This window comes from Fringilla coelebs (genome assembly GCF_963513975.1).
Source record: "Fringilla coelebs genome assembly, contig: SCAFFOLD_438, whole genome shotgun sequence".
Taxonomy (NCBI): Eukaryota; Metazoa; Chordata; class Aves; order Passeriformes; family Fringillidae; genus Fringilla; species Fringilla coelebs.
In genome coordinates this window covers 4,780-24,167 of record NW_028167343.1, presented here as the reverse complement: position 1 = coordinate 24,167, position 19,388 = coordinate 4,780, and the positions used below count along the sequence as shown (strand labels likewise).

General features: G+C 49.9%; 2 protein-coding genes across 2 annotated transcripts; one reads left to right on the top strand and one right to left on the bottom strand.

The window, feature by feature from the left end:
• Positions 1-6: 6 nt before the first annotated feature.
• Positions 7-2,291, bottom strand: LOC311166005 (uncharacterized protein). Its single transcript, XM_084227498.1, has 2 exons — positions 508-2,291; positions 7-114 (listed from the first exon to the last, which is right to left on the bottom strand). The coding sequence occupies exons 1-2, from the start codon at positions 1,358-1,360 to the stop codon at positions 11-13; spliced, it is 957 nt and encodes a 318-aa protein (XP_084083624.1). The 5' UTR covers positions 1,361-2,291; the 3' UTR covers positions 7-10.
• Positions 2,292-6,411: 4,120 nt separating this feature from the next.
• On the top strand, positions 6,412-18,688 carry LOC311166004 (eukaryotic initiation factor 4A-I-like; the record flags this gene model as incomplete). Its single annotated transcript, XM_084227497.1, has 5 exons — positions 6,412-6,434; positions 6,992-7,040; positions 11,137-11,269; positions 14,621-14,760; positions 18,512-18,688. 5 exons carry the CDS (start codon positions 6,412-6,414, stop codon positions 18,686-18,688), a joined length of 522 nt encoding a protein of 173 aa, XP_084083623.1.
• Between the last annotated feature and the right edge of the window lie 700 nt (positions 18,689-19,388).

Here is a 19,388-nt window from a genome sequence, read left to right as displayed (position 1 = left end):
CGAGAAACGGTCAAAAAATGGGAAAAAATGGGAAAAAATGGGGGATAAAAATGGTGTACAAGGAGCTCTGGCACTGCCAGCTGGCACTGTGACCCAAAAATGACCCAAAATCAGCTGAAATTGACCCAAAAATGGGAAAAATAAAAAAAACCCCGAGAAAATCCGAAATTGCTGCGAGAAACGGTCAAAAAATGGGGAAAAAATGGGAAAAAATTGGGAAAAAAATGGGAAAAAATGGGAAAAAAAAGGGATTTTTTTAGGGGGAAAAATAAAAATAACAACCAGGAAATCCCAAAATCCTGTGAGAAATGGGAAAAAATGGGGAAAAATGGGAAAAAAATGGGAAAAAATGGGAAAAAATGGGATTTTTAGGGGAAAAAATGGGAATTTTTGGGGGAAAAATCAAAATTACACAACTGGACGTGCCCCACCTGCGGCGCCTCATGTACAAGGAGCTCTGGCACTGCAGCTGGCACTCTGAAAAACCCAAAAAGGGCAGAATTCGACCCAAAAAAATGGCCAGAAATGGGAAAAATAAAAAAAAACCCCGAGAAAATCCCAAATTCCTGCGAGAAATGGTCAAAAAAATGGGGAAAAACGGGAAAAAAATGAGATAAAAATGATGGACAAGGAGCTCTGGCACTGCCAGCTGGGGCTGTGACCCAAAATGACCCAAAAATGGCAGAATTCCACCCAAAAATGAGAAAAATAAAAAAAACCCCGAGAAAATCCCAAATTCCTGCGAGAAACGGTCAAAAAATGGGGAAAAAATGGGAAAAAATTGGGATTTTTTAGGGGGAAAAATAAAAATAACAACCAGGAAACCCCAAATCCTGCAAGAAATGGCCCAAAAACGACTGAAATTGACCCAAAAATGGGAAAAATAAAAAAAAACCCAAGAAAATCCCAAATTCCTGCGAGAAATGGGCAAAAAATGGGGAAAAAACGGGAAAAATGGGGAAAATTGGGAAAAAAAAAGGGAATTTTGGGGCAAAAATAAAAAATAACAACCCAGGAAACCCCGAATCCTGCAAGAAATGGTCCCAAAAATGGGAAAAAATGGGGAAAAATAAAAAAAAACCCAAGAAAATCTGAAAATCCTGAGGGAAATGGGGAAAAAATGGGAAAAAATGGGAAAAATTTGGGGATTTTTGAGGGAAAAATGGGAATTTTTGGGGGAAATTGGGGAGATTTGGGGGGAAAAATAAAAATAACAACCAGGAAACCCAAAAATTCTGAGAGAAATGGGGAAAAAATGGGAAAAATGGGAAAAAATGGGAATTTTAGGGGAAAAAATGGGAATTTTTGGGGGAAAAATCAAAATTACACAACTGGACATGCCCCACCTGCGGCGCCTCATGTACAAGGAGCTCTGGCACTGCCAGCTGGCACTCTGAAAAACCCAAAACTGCCTGAATTCAACCCAAAAATCTGCCCCAGAAATGGAAAAATAAAAAAAACCCCGAGAAAATCCCAAATTCCTGCGAGAAACGGTCAAAAAATGGGGAAAAAATGGAAAAAAATGGGATTTTTTTGGGGAAAATTGGGATTTTTTTGGGGAAAAAATAAAAATAAAACCCCAAATCCTGTGAGAAATGGTCAAAAAATGGGGGAAAATGGAAAAAAATGGGAAAAAATTGGGATTTTTAGGGGGAAAAAAGGGAATTTTGGGGGGAAAAATCAAAATATCGACCCAGAGGAAATCCCAAGTGGACAAGGAGCTCTGGCAGTGCCAGCTCGGCCTCTGAGAGACCCAAAATGACCCAAAATTGGCTGAAATGGACCCAAAAACATGGCCAGAAATGGGAAAAATAAAAAAAACCCCGAGAAAATCCCAAATTCCTGCGAGAAACGGTCAAAAAATGGGGAAAAAATGGGAAAAAAATGGGATTTTTTTGGGAAAAATGAAAAATAACAACCCAGGAAACCCCAAATCCTGCAAGAAATGGCCCAAAAATGAATGAAATTGACCCAAAAATGGGAAAATAAAAAAAACCCCGAGAAAATCCGAAATTCCTGCGAGAAACGGTCAAAAAATGGGGAAAAAATGGGAAAAAATGGGATTTTTTTAGGGGGAAAAATAAAAATAACAACCCAGGAAACCCCAAATCCTGCGAGAAATGGTCCCAAAAATGGTAAAAAAGGGGAAAAATGAAAAAAAACCCAAGAAAATCTGAAAATCCTGAGGGAAATGGGGAAAAAATGGGAAAAATGGGAAAAAATGGAAAAAAATGGGAAAAATTTGGGATTTTTGAGGGGGAAAATGGGAATTTTTGTGGGAAATTGGGGAGATTTGGGGGGAAAAATAAAAATAACAACCAGGAAACCCCAAAATTCTGAGAGAAATGGGGAAAAATGGGAAAAAATGGGAAAAAATGGGAAAATTTGGATTTTTTTTGGGGAAAAATTGGGAATTTTGGGGGAAAAATGGGATTTTTTGGGGGGAAATTGGGGAGATTTGGGGGATCCCAAAATTTTGGGGATTTTCTGAGGGAAAAAAATGGAAAAAATGAAAAAAAACCCCAAGAAAATCTGAAAATCCTGAGGGAAGTGGGGAAAAAATGGAAAAAATGGGGAAAAATTGGAATTTTGGGGGAAAAATAAAAATAACAACCCAGGAAACCCCAAAATCCTGTGAGAAATGGGGAAAAAATGGGAAAAAATGGGAAAAATAAAAAAAAACCCCAAGAAAATCTGAAAATCCTGAGGGAAATGGGAAAAAATGGGAAAAAATGGGAAAAAAATGGGATTTTTAGGGGGGAAATTGGAATTTTTTTGGGGAAAAATAAAAATAACAACCCCAAATCCTGTGAGAAATGGTTAAAAATGGGGAAAATGGGAAAAAATGGTTAAAAAATGGGAATTTTAGGGAAAAAATGGGAATTTTGGTGGGAAAAATCAAAATATCGACCCAGAGGAAATCCCAAGTGGACAAGGAGCTCTGGCACTGCCAGCTCGGCCTCTGAGAGACCCAAAACTGCCTGAATTCCACCCAAAAATCTGCCCCAGAAATGGAAAAATAAAAAAACCCCCGAGAAAATCTGAAATTCCTGCGAGAAACGGTCAAAAAATGGGGAAAAAATGGGAAAAAAAAGGGATTTTTTAGAGGAAAATCGGGGGGAAAAATGGGATTTTTTGGGGGAAAAATAAAAATAACAACCCAGGAAACCCCAAATCCTGTGAGAAATGGTTAAAAAATGGAAAAAATGGGAAAAAATGGGATTTTTAGGGGAAAAAATGGGAATTTTTGGGGGAAAAATCAAAATTACACAACTGGACATGCCCCACCTGCGGCGCCTCATGTACAAGGAGCTCTGCCACTGCCAGCTGGCACTCTGAAAAACCCAAAAATGGCAGAATTCAACCCAAAAAATGGCCAGAAATGGAAAAATAAAAAAAACCCCGAGAAAATCCGAAATTCCTGCGAGAAATGGTCAAAAAATGGGGAAAAAATGGGAAAAAATGGGATTTTTTGGAGGAAAATTAGGGGAAAAATGGGATTTTTTGGGGGAAAAATAAAAATAACAACCTGGAAACCCCAAAATCCCACGAGAAATGGTTAAAAAATGGGGAAAAATGGGAAAAAATTGGATTTTTAGGGGAAAAAATGGGAATTTTTGGGGGAAAAATCAAAATTACACAACTGGACATGCCCCACCTGCGGCGCCTCATGTACAAGGAGCTCTGGCACTGCCAGCTGGCACTCTGACCCAAAATGACCCAAAAATGGCAGAATTCCACCCAAAAATGAGAAAAATAAAAAAAACCCCGAGAAAATCCCAAATTCCTGCGAGAAACGGTCAAAAAATGGGGAAAAATGGGAAAAATTGGGAAAAAAATGGTGTACAAGGAGCTCTGGCACTGCCAGCTCAGCCTGTGACAGCCCAAAATGACCCAAAATCGACTGAATTCCACCCAAAAATGGGAAAAATAAAAAACCCCCGAGAAAATCCCAAATTCCTGCGAGAAACGGTCAAAAAATGGGGAAAAAATGGGAATTTTTGATGGAAAAATGGGATTTTTTGGAGGAGAATTGGGATTTTTTTTGGGGAAAAATAAAAATAACAACCCCAAATCCTGTGAGAAATGGTTAAAAAATGGGGAAAATGGGAAAAAATGGTTAAAAAATGGGAATTTTAGGGAAAAAAATGGGAATTTTGATGGGAAAAATCAAAATATCAACGCAGATGAAATCCCAAGTGGACAAGGAGCTCTGGCACTGCCAGCTCGGCCTCTGAGAGACCCAAAATGACCCAAAAATGGCTGAAATGGACCCAAAAAAATGGCCAGAAATGGGAAAAATAAAAAAAACCCCGAGAAAATCCCAAATTCCTGCGAGAAACGGTCAAAAAATGGGGAAAAAAGGGAAAAAATGGGAAAAAAATGGGATTTTTTAGGGGGAAAAATAAAAATAACAACCAGGAAACCCCAAATCCTGTGAGAAATGGGGAAAAAATGGGAAAAAATGGGAAACATAAAAAAAAACCCCAAGAAAATCTGAAAATCCTGAGGGAAATGGGGAAAAAATGGGAAAAAATGGGAAAAATTTGGAATTTTTGGGGGGAAAAATGGGATTTTTTGATGGAAAAATGAGAATTTTTGGGGGAAATTGGGGAGATTTGGGGGAAAAATAAAAATAGCAACCAGGAAACCCCAAAATTCTGAGAGAAATGGGGAAAAAATGGGAAAAAATGGGAAAAAATGGGAAAAAATTGGAATTTTAGGGGGAAAAATGGGAATTTTGGGGGAAATTGGGGAGATTTGGGGGGATCCCGAAATTTTGGGGATTTTCTGAGGGAAAAAAATGGAAAAAGTGAAAAAAAAACCCCGAGAAAATCTGAAAATCCTGAGGGAAATGGGGAAAAAATGGGAAAAAATGGGAAAAAAATTGGGATTTTAGGGGGGAAAAATAAAAAAGAACAACCCAGGAAACCCCAAAATCCCACGAGAAATGGTTAAAAATGGGAAAAATGGGAAAAATAAAAAAAACCCCGAGAAAATCTGAAAATCCTGAGGGAAATGGGGAAAAAATGGGAAAAAATGGGAAAAAATTGGGATTTTAGGGGGGAAAATGGGAATTTTTGGGGGAAATTGGGGAGATTTGGGGGGAAAATAAAAATAACAACCAGGAAACCCCAAAATCCTGAGAGAAATGGGGAAAAAAATGGGAAAAATGGGGAAAAAATGGGAAAAAATGGGAAAAAAAGGAAAAAAATGGGAATTTTGGGGGGAAAAATGGGATTTTTTTGGGGAAATTGGGGAGATTTGGGGGATCCCAAAATTATGGGGATTTTCTGAGGGCAAAAAATGGAAAAAGTGAAAAAAAACCCCGAGAAAATCTGAAAATCCTGAGGGAAATGGGGAAAAAATGGGAAAAAATGGGAAAAAAGGGAAAAAATGGGAAAAAAATTGGGATTTTTTAGGGAAATATGGGAATTTTGGGGGGAAAAATGGGAATTTTGGGGCCGTTTTGGGCTCGTTTGGGGCATTTTTGGGACATTTTGGGACCAATTTGGGGAAATTTGGGATTTTTGGAGCCAATTTGGGGAATTTTGGGGGAATTTTGGGGGAATTTTGAGGCGTTTGGGGCCAATTTTGGGGGTTTAGGGTCATTTTGGGGAGATTTGGGGGTGGGGGTTTTTTATTTTGGGGAGAAATTTGGGGGAAATTTGGAAAATTTTGGGAAATTTTGGGGATTTTGGGGTGGATTTGGGGTTTTTGGGGTGATTTGGGGTCATTTTGGGTGGATTTTTGGACAATTTGGGGGATTTGGGGACATTTTTGGGGGGAATTTTTGTTTTCAGGGCAACATTTGGGGGTTTGGGGTCATTTTGGGGAAATTTTGGGTCATTTTTGGGGCATTTTTTGGTCATTTTTGGGTCTTTTTTGGGGCATTTTTGGGGTCGTTTCCCGCCATTTTTGGGCCCTTTCGCGGCCCTTCCGGGGGGGTCGCGCCCACCCCGCCCGGGGGGGGGGGGGGGTTTGGCCGCTCTCCCCTCCCCCACGTCTCGCCCCTCCCCCCCTCATTTCCGGTGCGCGGTCCCTTTAAGAGCCCCTCCCCCTCCTTTAGGGTCTCCCCTCCCCCCACTCCGGGAGAATTTTGGGGTCTCCCGTGAGGGGGGAGGGGCGCCTGAACCCCCCCCTTCCCTTCCGCACCGCGTGGTTCAGTCCAGCCACGCCCCCTCCTCCTCTAAGCCACGCCCTCTCCACCCTTAAACCAATCAAACCTTGAAGGGGGCGAGGCTTAGACAGCACTGACCAATCAGCGCGCTGCTCTAAACCTTCACCCAATCAGCGCGCGGCGCGGGCGGGACTTGTGGCGGACCGAACCAATGGCGGCGCGGGGGGGAGGCGCGGCCTGGGCCCTTTTAAGGCGGCTCCGGGCGGGGGAGGCCCGAGCGCGGCGCGGAGATGTCGGCGAGTCACGACAGCCGGTGCGATAGCGGGCGGGGGGAGGGGCAACGGCACCGCGGCGGGGCCGGGGGGACGGGGGAAAAACGCGACCCTTTCGCGGGGGGTGGGGAGCGGCGATTCCGCGCTGCCGCCGGGATTTTCTGAGGGGAGCTTTGGGTTTTTTTTCCCTTTTTTCTCTCACATTCGCACTCCCCGCTCTTCCCCGCGCGGTTCTTGGGCGATTTTTCGCGTTTTTTGCCGTTTTTTCTCGGGTTTTATCCGGTTTTTTTGCCCTCCCCCCCCCCTCCCCCGCCCACGTGGTCGGCGCCGTGCGCGCCTCCATTGTCCCGGCGGGCGCGGTGACGTCACGGGCGGCGCGCCCGCTGATTGGTCGGTCCGCGATGCTTAAAAACCGGAAGTGGGCGGAGCTTCGTTTTGAGGCGACTTCCGGTGGCGCCGCGTGGTCGGTGGAGGGGGCGGGGCCTGAATTGATTTCCGGTCACGTGGGGGAGGGGAAGCGCGGGAATTTCGCGGGGCGGCGGCGGTGACGTCACGGCGGCGCGGTGGTGACGTCACGGCGGCGGTATCTTCCCGGCAGATCTCGCGAGAGCGGCCCCGAGGGGATGGAGCCGGACGGGGTCATCGAGGTCAGCGACTGGGAGGGACTGGGAGGGACTGGGAGGGGTCAGAGCCAAACTGGGAGGGACTGGGAGGGACTGGGAGGGGTCAGAGCTAAACTGGGAGGGACTGGGAGGGGTCAGAGTCATACTGGGATGGACTGGGAAGGGTTAAAGTTAAACTGGGAGGGACTGGGAGGGGTTAGAGTCATACTGGGATGGACTGGGAGGAGTTAAAACCAAACTGGGAGGGACTGGGAGGGGTTTAAAGTGAACTGGGAGGGACTGGGATGGACTGGGAAGGGTTAAAGTTAAACTGGGACGGACTGGGAAGGGTTAAAACCAAACTGGGATTGACTGGGAGGGGTCAGAGCCAAACTGGGAGGGACTGGGAAGGGTTAAAACCAAACTGGGAGGCACTGGGAGGGGTTAAAGCTGAACTGGGAGGGACTGGGATGGACTGGGAGGGGTTTAAAGTGAACTGGGATGGACTGGGAAGGACCAGAGTTAAACTGGGAGGGACTGGGAAGGGTTAAAAGGGAACTGGGATGGACTGGGAGGGACTTGGTGGGGTTAAAGTTAAACTGGGAGGGACTGGGAGGGGTCAGAGCCAAACTGGGAGGGACTGGGAAGGGTTAAACGTGAACTGGGATGGACTGGGAGGGGTTAAAGTTAAACTGGGAGGGACTGGGAGGGGTCAGAGTCATACTGGGATGGACTGGGAAGGGTTAAAGTTAAACTGGGAGGGACTGGGAGGGGTTAAAACCAAACTGGGAGGGGCTGGGAGGGGTTAAAGCTGAACTGGGAGGGACTGGGAGGGGTTAAAGTTAAACTGGGAGGGACTGGGAGGGGTCAGAGCCAAACTGGGATGGACTGGGAGGGGTTAAAGCTGAACTGGGAGGGACTGGGATGGACTGGGAGGGGTTAAAACCAAACTGGGAGGGACTGGGAAGGGTTAAAACGAAACTGGGAGGGACTGGGAGGGAACTGGGCCTTACTGGGATGGACTGGGAGGGGTTAAAGTTAAACTGGGAGGGACTGGGAAGAGTTAAAACCAAACTGGGATGGACTGGGAGGGGCTAAAGTTAAACTGGGAGGGACTGGGAGGGGCTAAAGTTAAACTGGGAGGGACTGGGAGGGGTTAAAACCAAACTGGGATAGACTGGGAGGGGTTTAAAGTGGACTGGGAGGGACTGGGAAGGGTCAGAGCCAAACTGGGATGGACTGGGAGGGACTGGGAGGGGTTAAAGCTGAACTGGGATGGACTGGGAAGGGTCAGAGTTTAACTGGGATGGACTGGGATGGGTTAAAACCAAACTGGGAAGGACTGGGAGGGTTTAGAGTTAAACTAAGAGGGACTGGGAGGGGTCAGAGTCATACTGGGATGGACTGGGAGGGATTAAAACGAAACTGGGAGGGACTGGGAAGGGTTAGAGCCAAACTGGGGTGGACTGGGAGGGAGCTGGGCCTTACTGGGAGGGACTGGGATGGACTGGGAGGGGTCAGAGCCAAACTGTGAGTGACTGGGAAGGGTCAGAGTTAAACTGGGATGTACTGGGAGGGGTTAAAACCAAACTGGGATGGACTGGGAGGGGTTAAAACCAAACTGGGAGGGACTGGGAGGGGTTAGAGTTAAACTGGGATGGACTGGGAGGGGTTAAAACCAAACTGGGAGGGACTGGGAGGGGTTAAAGTTAAACTGGGATGGACTGGGAAGGGTTAAAGTTAAACTGGGAGGGACTGGGAGGGGTTAGAGTTATACTGGGATGGACTGGGAGGGACTGGGAGGGGTTAAAGTTAAACTGGGATGGACTGGGAGGGGTTAAAGTTAAACTGGGAGGGACTGGGAAGGGTTAAAACCAAACTGGGATGGACTGGGAGGGGTTAAAGCTGAACTGGGAGGGACTGGGAGGGAACTGGGCTTTACTGGGAGGGACTGGGAGGGACTGGGAGGGGTTAAAGTTAAACTGGGATGGACTGGGAGGGGTTAAAGTTAAACTGGGAGGGACTGGGAAGGGTTAAAACCAAACTGGGATGGACTGGGAGGGGTTAAAGCTGAACTGGGAGGGACTGGGAGGGAACTGGGCTTTACTGGGAGGGACTGGGAGGGACTGGGAGGGGTTAAAGTTAAACTGGGATGGACTGGGAGGGGTTAAAGTTAAACTGGGAGGGACTGGGAAGGGTTAAAACCAAACTGGGATGGACTGGGAGGGGTTAAAACCAAACTGGGAGGGACTGGGAGGGATCAGAGTCATACTGGGATGGAGTGGGCCATACTGGGATGGACTGGGAGGGGTCAGAGTTAAACTGGGATGGACTGGGAGGGGTCAGAGCTGGACTGGGAGGGGTTTAAACCAAACTGGGAGGGACTGGGAGGGGTTTAAAGTGAACTGGGATGGACTGGGACAGGCTGGGAAGGGTTAAAGTTAAACTGGGAGGGGTCAGAGCCAAACTGGGATGGACTGGGACAGACTGGGAGGGACTGGGAGTGGTTAAAGTTCAACTGGGCTGGACTGGGAGGGGTCAGAGCCAAACTGGGAGGGAGCTGGGCCTTACTGGAAGGGACTGGGATGGACTGGGAAGGGTTAAAATCAAACTGGGAGGGACTGGGAGGGGTCAGAGCCAGACTGGGATGGACTGGGAGGGGTTAAAGTTAAACTGGGATGGACTGGGAGGGGTTAAAACCAAACTGGGAGGGGTCAGAGCCAAACTGGGATGGACTGGGACAGACTGGGAGGGATTGGGAGGGAACCGGTCTTTACTGGTTTATACTGGTTTGTAGTGGTTTGTGAGAGGTTATACTGGTTTGTGGGGGTCGGTACCAGTTTATACTGGTTTGTACTGGTTAGTGGGATCTTTACTGGTTTGTGGGGGTTGGTACCAGTTCATACTGGTCCGTACTGGTTTGTAGGGGTCGGTACCAGTTTATACTGGTTTGTACTGGTTAGTGGGATCTTTACTGGTTAGTGGGGGTCGGTACCAGTTCATACTGGTCCGTACTGGTTCCCGTGGGCCCTTACTGGTCCGTACTGGTTTGGGGGGGTCGGTACCAGTTCGTACTGGTCTGTACTGGTTTGTAGGGGTTGGTACCAGTTTATACTGGTCCGTACTGGTTAGTGGGGGTCGGTATCAGTATTTACTGGTTTATACTGGTTAGTGGGGGTTGGTACCAGTTTATACTGGTTTCTACTGGTTTGGGGGGTCAGTACCAGTTTATACTGGTTTGTACTGGTTAGTGGGGGTTGGTACCAGTTTATACTGGTTTGTACTGGTTTGTGGGGGTGGGCACCAGTTTATACTGGTTTGTACTGGTTTGTGGGGGTTGGTACCAGTTTATACTGGTTTTTACTGGTTAGTGGGGGTCAGTACCAGTTCGTACTGGTCCGTACCGGTCCGTACTGGTTTGTACTGGTCCTTACCAGTCTGTACTGGTCTGTACTGGTTTCTGTGGGTCTGTGCTGGTTTCTGTGGGTCTGTACTGGATAGTGGGGTCGGTTCCAGCTCATACTGGTCCTTACTGGTGTGTACTGGTCCTTACCAGTCTGTACTGGTCTGTACTGGTTTCTGGGGGTCTGTACTGGATAGTGGGGGTCGGTACCAGCTCATACCAGTCCGTACTGGTCTGTACTGGTGTGTACTGGTCCTTACCGGTCCTTACCGGTCCGTACTGGTCCATACTGGTCCGTACTGGTCTGTACTGGTCCGTACTGGTCTGTACCGGTCCGTACTGGTCTGTACTGGTTTCTGTGGGTCTGTACTGGTTTCTGTGGGTCTGTACTGGTTTCTGTGGGTCTGTACTGGTTTCTGTGGGTCTGTACTGGATAGTGGCGGTTGGTTCCAGCTCATACTGGTCCGTACTGGTGGGTACTGGTGTGTACTGGTCCGTACTGGTCCATACTGGTCCTTACCAGTCTGTACTGGTCTGTACTGGTTTCTGTGGGTCTGTACTGGATAGTGGCGGTCGGCTCCAGCTCATACTGGTCCGTACTGGTCTGTACTGGTCCTTACCAGTTGGTACCGGTCCGTACCGGTCCTTACTGGTCCGTACTGATCCGTACCGGTCCTTACTGGTCCGTACTGGTCGGTACTGGTCCTTACTGGTCCGTACTGGTCTGTACTGGTGCAGAGTAACTGGCACGAGGTTGTGGACAGCTTTGACGAGATGAACCTGTCGGAGGCGCTGCTGCGCGGGATCTACGCCTACGGCTTCGAGAAACCCTCGGCCATCCAGCAGAGAGCCATCCTGCCCTGCATCAAAGGTGAGAACTCACCTGGATACACCTGTCCCAGTATGAACCAGTTCATCCCAGTATGAACCAGTATGGTTCGGTACCCCCCGGTACCGCCCAGTACAGCCCCAGTGCCCCCAGCCCAGTCACGGCACTGAGAAACCCTCGGGCATCCAGCAGAGAGCCATCCTGCCCTGCATCAAAGGTGAGCTCACCTGGACAGGTGTGCCCAGTATAAACCAGTTCATCCCAGTATGAACCAGTATGAACCAGTATGGCCCAGTATGGTCTGATAGCCCCAGTACAGCCCCAGTGCTCCCAGCTCAGTCACGGCTTCGAGAAACCCTCGGGCATCCAGCAGAGCCATCCTGCCCTGCAGCAAAGGTAAACTCACCTGGACAGGTGTGCCCAGTATAAACCAGTATGAACCAGTTCATCCCAGTATGGTTCGGTACCCCCCCGGTACCGCCCAGTACAGCCCCAGTGCTCCCAGCCCAGTCACGGCTTCGAGAAACCCTCGGCCATCCAGCAGAGCCATCCTGCCCTGCATCAAAGGTAATCTCACCTGGACAGGTGTGCCCAGTATAAACCAGTATGAACCAGTTCATCCCAGTATGGTTTGGTACCCCCCGGTACCGCCCAGTACAGCCCCAGTGCTCCCAGCCCAGTCACGGCTTCGAGAAACCCTCGGCCATCCAGCAGAGCCATCCTGCCCTGCAGCAAAGGTGAGCTCACCTGGACAGGTGTGTGGGACCCCTCCCAGTATGAACCAGTTCATCCCAGTATGAACCAGTATGGTTCGGTACCCCCCCGGTACCGCCCAGTACAGCCCCAGTGCTCCCAGCCCAGCCACGGCTTCGAGAAACGCTCGGGCATCCAGCAGAGCCATCCTGCCCTGCAGCAAAGGTAAATCTCACCTGGACACACCTGGACAGGTGTGTGGGACCTGTCCCAGTATGAACCAGTATGAACCAGTATGAACCAGTATGGCCCAGTATGGTCTGATAGCCCCAGCACAGCCCCAGTGCTCCCAGCCCAGTCACGGCTTCGAGAAACCCTCGGGCATCCAGCAGAGCCATCCTGCCCTGCAGCAAAGGTGAGAACTCACCTGGACAGGTGTGTGGGACCTGTCCCACTATAAACCAGTATGAACCAGTTCATCCCAGTTCATCCCAGTTCCTCCCAGTTCATCCCAGTACAGTTTGGTACCCCCCAGCCCACCCATGGCCTCAGAGGTCCTGCCGTGTATCGAAGGTGAGCTCACCTGGACACACCTGGACAGGTGTGTGGGACCTGTCCCAGTTCATCCCAGTATGAACCAGTATGAACCAGTTCCTCCCAGTTCATCCCAGTTCATCCCAGTACAGTCTGGTATCCCCCAGCCCAGCCATGGCCTCAGGGGTCCTGCCCTGCAGCAAAGGTGAGAGCTCACCTGGACACACCTGGACAGGTGTGTGGGACCTGTCCCAGTTCATCCCAGTATGAACCAGTTCATCCCAGTTCATCTCAGTGCAGTCTGGTACCGCCCAGCCCAGCCATGGCCTCAGGGGTCCTGCTGTGTATCAAAGGTGAGAGCTCACCTGGACACACCTGGGCAGGTGTGTGGGACCTGTCCCAGTTCATCCCAGTATGAACCAGTTCCTCCCAGTTCATCCCAGTTCATCCCAGTACAGTCTGGTACCTCCCAGCCCAGCCATGGCCTCAGGGGTCCTGCCCTGCAGCAAAGGTGAGAACTCACCTGGACACACCTGGACAGGTGTGTGGGACCCGTCCCAGTTCATCCCAGTATGAACCAGTTTGGCTCAGGGCTCACCTGAGCTCACCTGGATTAACCTGTCCTGGGCTATGACGTCATCGTGCAGGTGCGGTCGGGCGCAGGTAACACCTGAGGGGACACACCCACCTGTGACACACCCACCTGTGACACACCTGAAGGGACACACACAGAGCTGTGTCACACCTGTACTGACACACCTGAGGGGACACACACACCTGTGACACGCCCACCTGTACACACCTGTACCACACCTGTGTTTACCTGTCCTAGGCTATGACGTCATTGCGCATGTGCAGTTGGGCACAGGTAAAACCTGTGACACACCTGTGACACACCTGTACTGACACACCTGAGGGGACACACACACCTGTGACACGCCCACCTGTACACACCTGTACCACACCTGTGTTTACCTGTCCTAGGCTATGACGTCATTGCTCAGGCCCAATGGGGCACAGGTAACACCTGTGACACACCTGTGACACACCTGTACTGACACACCTGTGACACCTGTGCTCACCTGTAGGGACACACACCTGTGACACACCTGTACTGACACACCTGAGGGGACCCTCACACGTCTGTGACACACCTGAGGGGACACACCCACCTGTGACACACCCGTGCTCACCTGTATTAACCTGTCCTAGGCTATGATGTCATCGCTCAGGCCCAATGGGGCACAGGTAACACCTGTGCACACCTATAGGGGCACACACCTGTTACACACCTGTAGGGACACACACACCTGTGACACACCTGTGCTGGCACACCTGTAACACACCTGTATTACCTGTTTCAGGCTATGACGTCATCGCGCAGGCGCAGTTGGGCACAGGTAACACCTGTGACACGCCCACACCTGTACACACCTGTGTCACACTCACCTGTCGTTTTAGGCTATGACGTCATCGCGCAGGCGCAGTCGGGCACAGGTAAAACCTGTGACACACTCACCTGTACTGACACACCTGTGACACACCTGTCTCTCTTTACCTGTCCCAGGCTATGACGTCATCGCGCAGGCGCAGTCGGGCACAGGTAAAACCTGTGATTGACACACCTGTGACACACCTGTAACACACCTGTATTTACCTGTTTCAGGCTATGACGTCATCGCGCAGGCGCAGTCGGGCACAGGTAAAACCTGTGACACACTGTGACACACCTGTGACACACCTGTCTCTCTTTACCTGTCGCAGGCTATGACGTCATCGCGCAGGCGCAGTCGGGCACAGGTAAAACCTGTGATTGACACACCTGTGACACACCTGTAACACACCTGTCTCTCTTTACCTGTCCCAGGCTATGACGTCATCGCGCAGGCGCAGTCGGGCACAGGTAACACTTGTGACACACCTGTACACACTCACCTGTCTCACCTGTCTCACCTGTCGTTTCAGGCTATGACGTCATCGCGCAGGCGCAGTCGGGCACAGGTAACACTTGTGACACACCTGTACACACTCACCTGTCTCACCTGTCTCACCTGTCGTTTCAGGCTATGACGTCATCGCGCAGGCGCAGTCGGGCACAGGTAACACCTGTGATTGACACACCTGTACACACCTGTGCTGACACACCTGTCTCACCTGTCCTTTCAGGCTATGACGTCATCGCGCAGGCGCAGTCGGGCACAGGTAAAACCGCCACCTTCGCCATCTCCATCCTGCAGCAGGTGGAGCTGGAGCTCAAGGCCACGCAGGCGCTCGTGCTGGCCCCCACCCGCGAGCTGGCCCAGCAGGTACCAGTATAAACCAGTATGAACCAGTATGGACCGGTACAGACCGGTTTGGAGCGGTTTGGGAGGGTTTAAACCAGTACAAACCAGCATAAACCAGTCCAGACAGGTGGGCTCAGGTGTGAGCGCCCCCTGCTGGCTGCGGGAGGGGGTGGCGAACCTGGGCAGGGACCAGTATAGACCAGTTTGGACCAGTATAGACCAGATTGGACGAGTCCAGACCAGTTTGGACCAGTACAAACCAGTACAAACCAGTATGGACAGGTGGGCTCAGGTGTGGGTGTGCCCACGGCGCCCCCTGCTGGCTGCGGGAGGGGGTGGCACACCTGGGCACAGACCAGTATAGACCAGTATAGACCAGTATGGACTAGGACAGACCAGTATAGACCAGTATGGACCGGTTTGGAGCGGTTTGGAAGGGTTTAAACCAGTATAAACCAGTTCAGCCAGGTGGGCTCAGGTGTGGGCATGCACACGGCGCCCCCTGCTGGCTGCGGGAGGGGGTGGCGCACCTGGGCAGGGACCAGTATAGACCAGTATAAACCAGTTTGGACCAGTATAGAGCAATACAGATGGGTTTGGACCAGTTTAAACCAGTACAAACCAGTATAAACCAGTATGGACAGGTGGGCTCAGGTGTGGGCGTGCACACGGCGCCCCTTGCTGGCTGCGGGAGGGGGAGGCGCACCTGGGCAGGGACCAGTATAGACCAGTATAAACCAGTATAGACCAGTTCAGACCAGTTTGGAGTGGTTTGGAAGGGTTTAGACCAGTACAAACCAGTATAAACCAGTTCAGCCAGGTGGGCTCAGGTGTGGGCGTGCGCACGGCGCCCCCTGCTGGCTGCGGGAGGGGGTGACACACCTGGGCACGGACCAGTATAGACCAGTATAAACCAGTACAAGCCAGTACAGACCAGTTTGGACCAGTACAAACCAGTCCAGACCAGTATAAACCAGTATAGACAGGTGGGCTCAGGTGTGGGCGTGCCCACGGCGCCCCCTGCTGGCTGTGGGAGGGGGTGACGCACCTGGGCAGGGACCAGTATAGACCAGTATAAACCAGTATGGACTAGGACAGACCAGTATAGACCAGTTTAGAGCCAGTATAAACCAGTCCAAACCAGTAAAATTCAGTCTTAATGACTCCAAACCAGTATAGACCAGTCCAAACCAGTATAACCCAGTATATCCCAGTTCAAACCAGTCCAGACCAGTACAGTCTTCTCCAAACTGGTCCATACTGGTCCAAACCAGTATAAACCAGTATAAACCAGTATAACCCGCTCCAAACCGGTCCAAACCAGTCCCCCCAGTCCCTCCCAGTCCCTCCCAGTCCCCTCCCAGTATAAACCAGTATATCCCAGTCCCTCCCAGTCCCTCCCAGTTCCCTCCCAGTCCCTCCCAGTCCATTCCCAGTCCATCCCAGTCTCTCCCAGTATAACCCAGTTCCCTCCCAGTCCCTCCCAGTCCCTCCCAGTCCATCCCAGTCCATCCCAGTTCCCTCCCAGTCCATCCCAGTCCATCCCAGTTCCATCCCAGTCCATTCCCAGTCCCTCCCAGTTCCCTCCCAGTATAACCCAGTCCCTCCCAGTCCCATCCCAGTCCCTCCCAGTCCCTCCCAGTCCCTCCCAGTCTCTCCCAGTCCCTCCCAGTCCATTCCCAGTCCCTCCCAGTTCCCTCCCAGTCTCTCCCAGTTCCCTCCCAGTTCCATCCCAGTCCCTCCCAGTTCCCTCCTTTCCCTCCCAGTTCCCTCCCAGTCCCTCCCAGTCCATTCCCAGTCCCTCCCAGTTCCCTCCCAGTCCCTCCCAGTCCCTCCCAGTCCCTCCCAGTCCATTCCCAGTCCCTCCCAGTATAACCCAATCCATCCCAGTCCATTCCCAGTCCCCTCCCAGTATATCCCAGTATATCCCAGTATAAACCAGTATATCCCAGTCCCCCCCGCCGCCTGGGCAGGGCGTGGCCCCGGTGGGCGCGGTCCCTCCCAGTCCCTCCCAGTGTAACCCAGTCCATCCCAGTCCATTCCCAGTCTCTCCCAGTATAAACCAGTATATCCCAGTATAAACCAGTATAAACCAGTCCCCCCCGCCGCCTGGGCAGGGCGTGGCCCCGGTGGGCGCGGTCCCGAATCCGGCGGGGGCAGAGCGAGCCCCTCCCAGTTCATCCCAGTCCGGCCCGGTGCCCAAACTGGTTCATGCCTGGGACACACGGTGACGTCATCGGCTGCGGTGGTGACGTCATCGGCGGTGACGTCATCCGGGCGGGAAATGGGGGCGGGGAGGGAAAATTTGGGGGAATTTTGGGGTTTTTGGGGGAAAATTTGGGGGGAATTTGGGGAGGGTTCAGGGAAGGTTTTTTTGGGGAGGTTTTGGGGCTTTTTTGGGGTTTTTTGGGATTTTTTGGGGTTTTTTTTAGGGTTTTTTTGCGGTTCTTTGAGGGTTTTTTTGGGGGGGTTTTGGGGTTTTTTTAGGATTTTTGGGGTTTTTTTAAATTGGGTTTTTTTAGGATTTTTAGGGGGATTTTTTGGGGGTTTTTTGGGGTTTTTGTGGGGGTTTTTTTGGGGTTTTTGTGGGGGTTTTTGTGGGGGTTTTGGTGGGGTTTTCTATAGGATTTTTTAGGGGTTCTTTAAAGGTTTTTTTTGTGGGTTTTTTTAGGATTTTGGGGGTTTTTTTTGGTGGGTTTCTTTATGATTTTTTTTAAGGTTTTTTGTGGAGTTTTTGGGGGTTTTTTAGGGTTTTTTGGCGGGGTTTTGGGGTGTTTTTCTGGGTTTTTTTTAGGATTTTTTTTGTTTTTTTAAGAGGTTCTTTTGTGGGCTTTTTGGGGTTTTTTGTAAAGGTTTTTTAGGATTTTTTGGTGGATTTTTTTAGGATTTTTTTGGGCTTTTTGGGGGATTTTTTTGGCGGGTTTTTTTGGCGGGGGATTTTGGGGTTTTTTAAAGGTTTTTTTGTGGGCTTTTTTTTAGGACTTTTTAGGGTTTTTTTGAGGGTTTTCTTAGGATTTTTTAGGTTTTTGTGGGGGGTTTTTTGGTGGATTTTTTAAGGATTTTTTGGGCGATTTTTAGGGATTATTTGTTGGGTTTTTTTCAGGATTTTTTGGATTTTTTTTTTTTTTTGGTAGGTATTTTTAGGATTTTTGGGGGGCGTTTTTTTAGGATTTTTTAGGGGTTTTTTTGGGGTTTTTTTAGGGATTTTTGAGGGGTTTTTTTGGGGTTCGTTTTTGGGTTTTTTTAGGATTTTTGGGGGGAAGATTTTGGGGTTTTTTGAGGGTTTTTTTGTGGGCTTTTTTTAGGATTTTTTAGGGTTTTTTGGGGGGGATTTTCACATAATTTGACCGTTTTAAATGGGATTTGAGCGGGGTTTTTTACCCCGATGACATCACTGATGACATCACCGATGACATCACAGATCCAGAAGGTGGTGATGGCTCTGGGGACTCAATTTAGGTCCCAAAATTTGGGTTTTTAGGGGCATTTTGGGGGATTTTCATGGGATTTTGGTGTTTTTAATGGGATTTGAGCGGGGTTTTTTTCACCTATGACATCACTGATGACATCATTGATGACATCACACATCTAGAATGTTGTGAGGCCTCTCAGGAGTTGAATTTAGGGTCTGAAATTTGGGTTTTCAATGGGATTTTGGGGCTTTTTAATGGGATTTTGGTGTTTTTAACGGGATTTTGGTGTTTTTAACGGGATTCGAGTGGGGTTTTTTTCACTTATGACATCACTGATGACCTCATCGATGACGTCACAGATCCAGAAGGTGGTGATGGCCCTCGGGGACTACATGGGGGCCTCGTGCCACGCCTGCATCGGCGGCACCAACGTCCGGGCCGAGGTGCAGAAGCTGCAGCTGGAGGCGCCGCACGTGGTGGTGGGGACGCCCGGCCGCGTCTTCGACATGCTCAACCGCCGGTACCTCTGTGAGTGAGCCCCAAAAACCCAAAATTCACCCCAAAAATGAATTCAGGGACCTCAAAAACCCCAAAAACGACACCTGGATGGGCAAAAACGGGCGAAAAATGGGGAAAAAACGGCCAAAAATGGGCAAAAATTGGAATAAATTGGGGATTCGGGGGGCTCAACCGCCGGTACCTCTGTGAGTGAGCCCAAAATCGGGAAAATTCACCCCAAAAATGAAATCAGCGACGCCGAAAACCCCAAAAACGACACCTGGATGGGCAAAAACGGGCGAAAAATGGGGAAAAAATGGGCAAAAATGGGCAAAAAATCGAAATAATTTGGGGTTTGGGGGGGTTTAAGGGATGGTAGCTCGGTGAGTGAGCCCAAAAACCCCGAAATTCACCCCAAAAATGAATTCAGGGACCCTGAAAACCCCAAAAACGACACCTGGAATGTCCAAAAGTGACCAAAAATGGGGAAAAAATGGGCAAAAATGGGCAAAAATTGGAATTAATTTGGGGTTTGAGGGGGTTTAAGGGATGGTATCTGTGTGAAAGAGCCCGAAATCCCCAAAATTCACCCCAAAAATGAATTCAGGGACCCCGAAAACCCCAAAAACGACACCTGGATGGGCCAAAAGTGACCAAAAATGGGCAAAATCTGATTAAAAATGAGCCAAAAATGGCCCAAAATGGGGTTTGGGGGGGCTCAACCGCCGGTACCTCTGT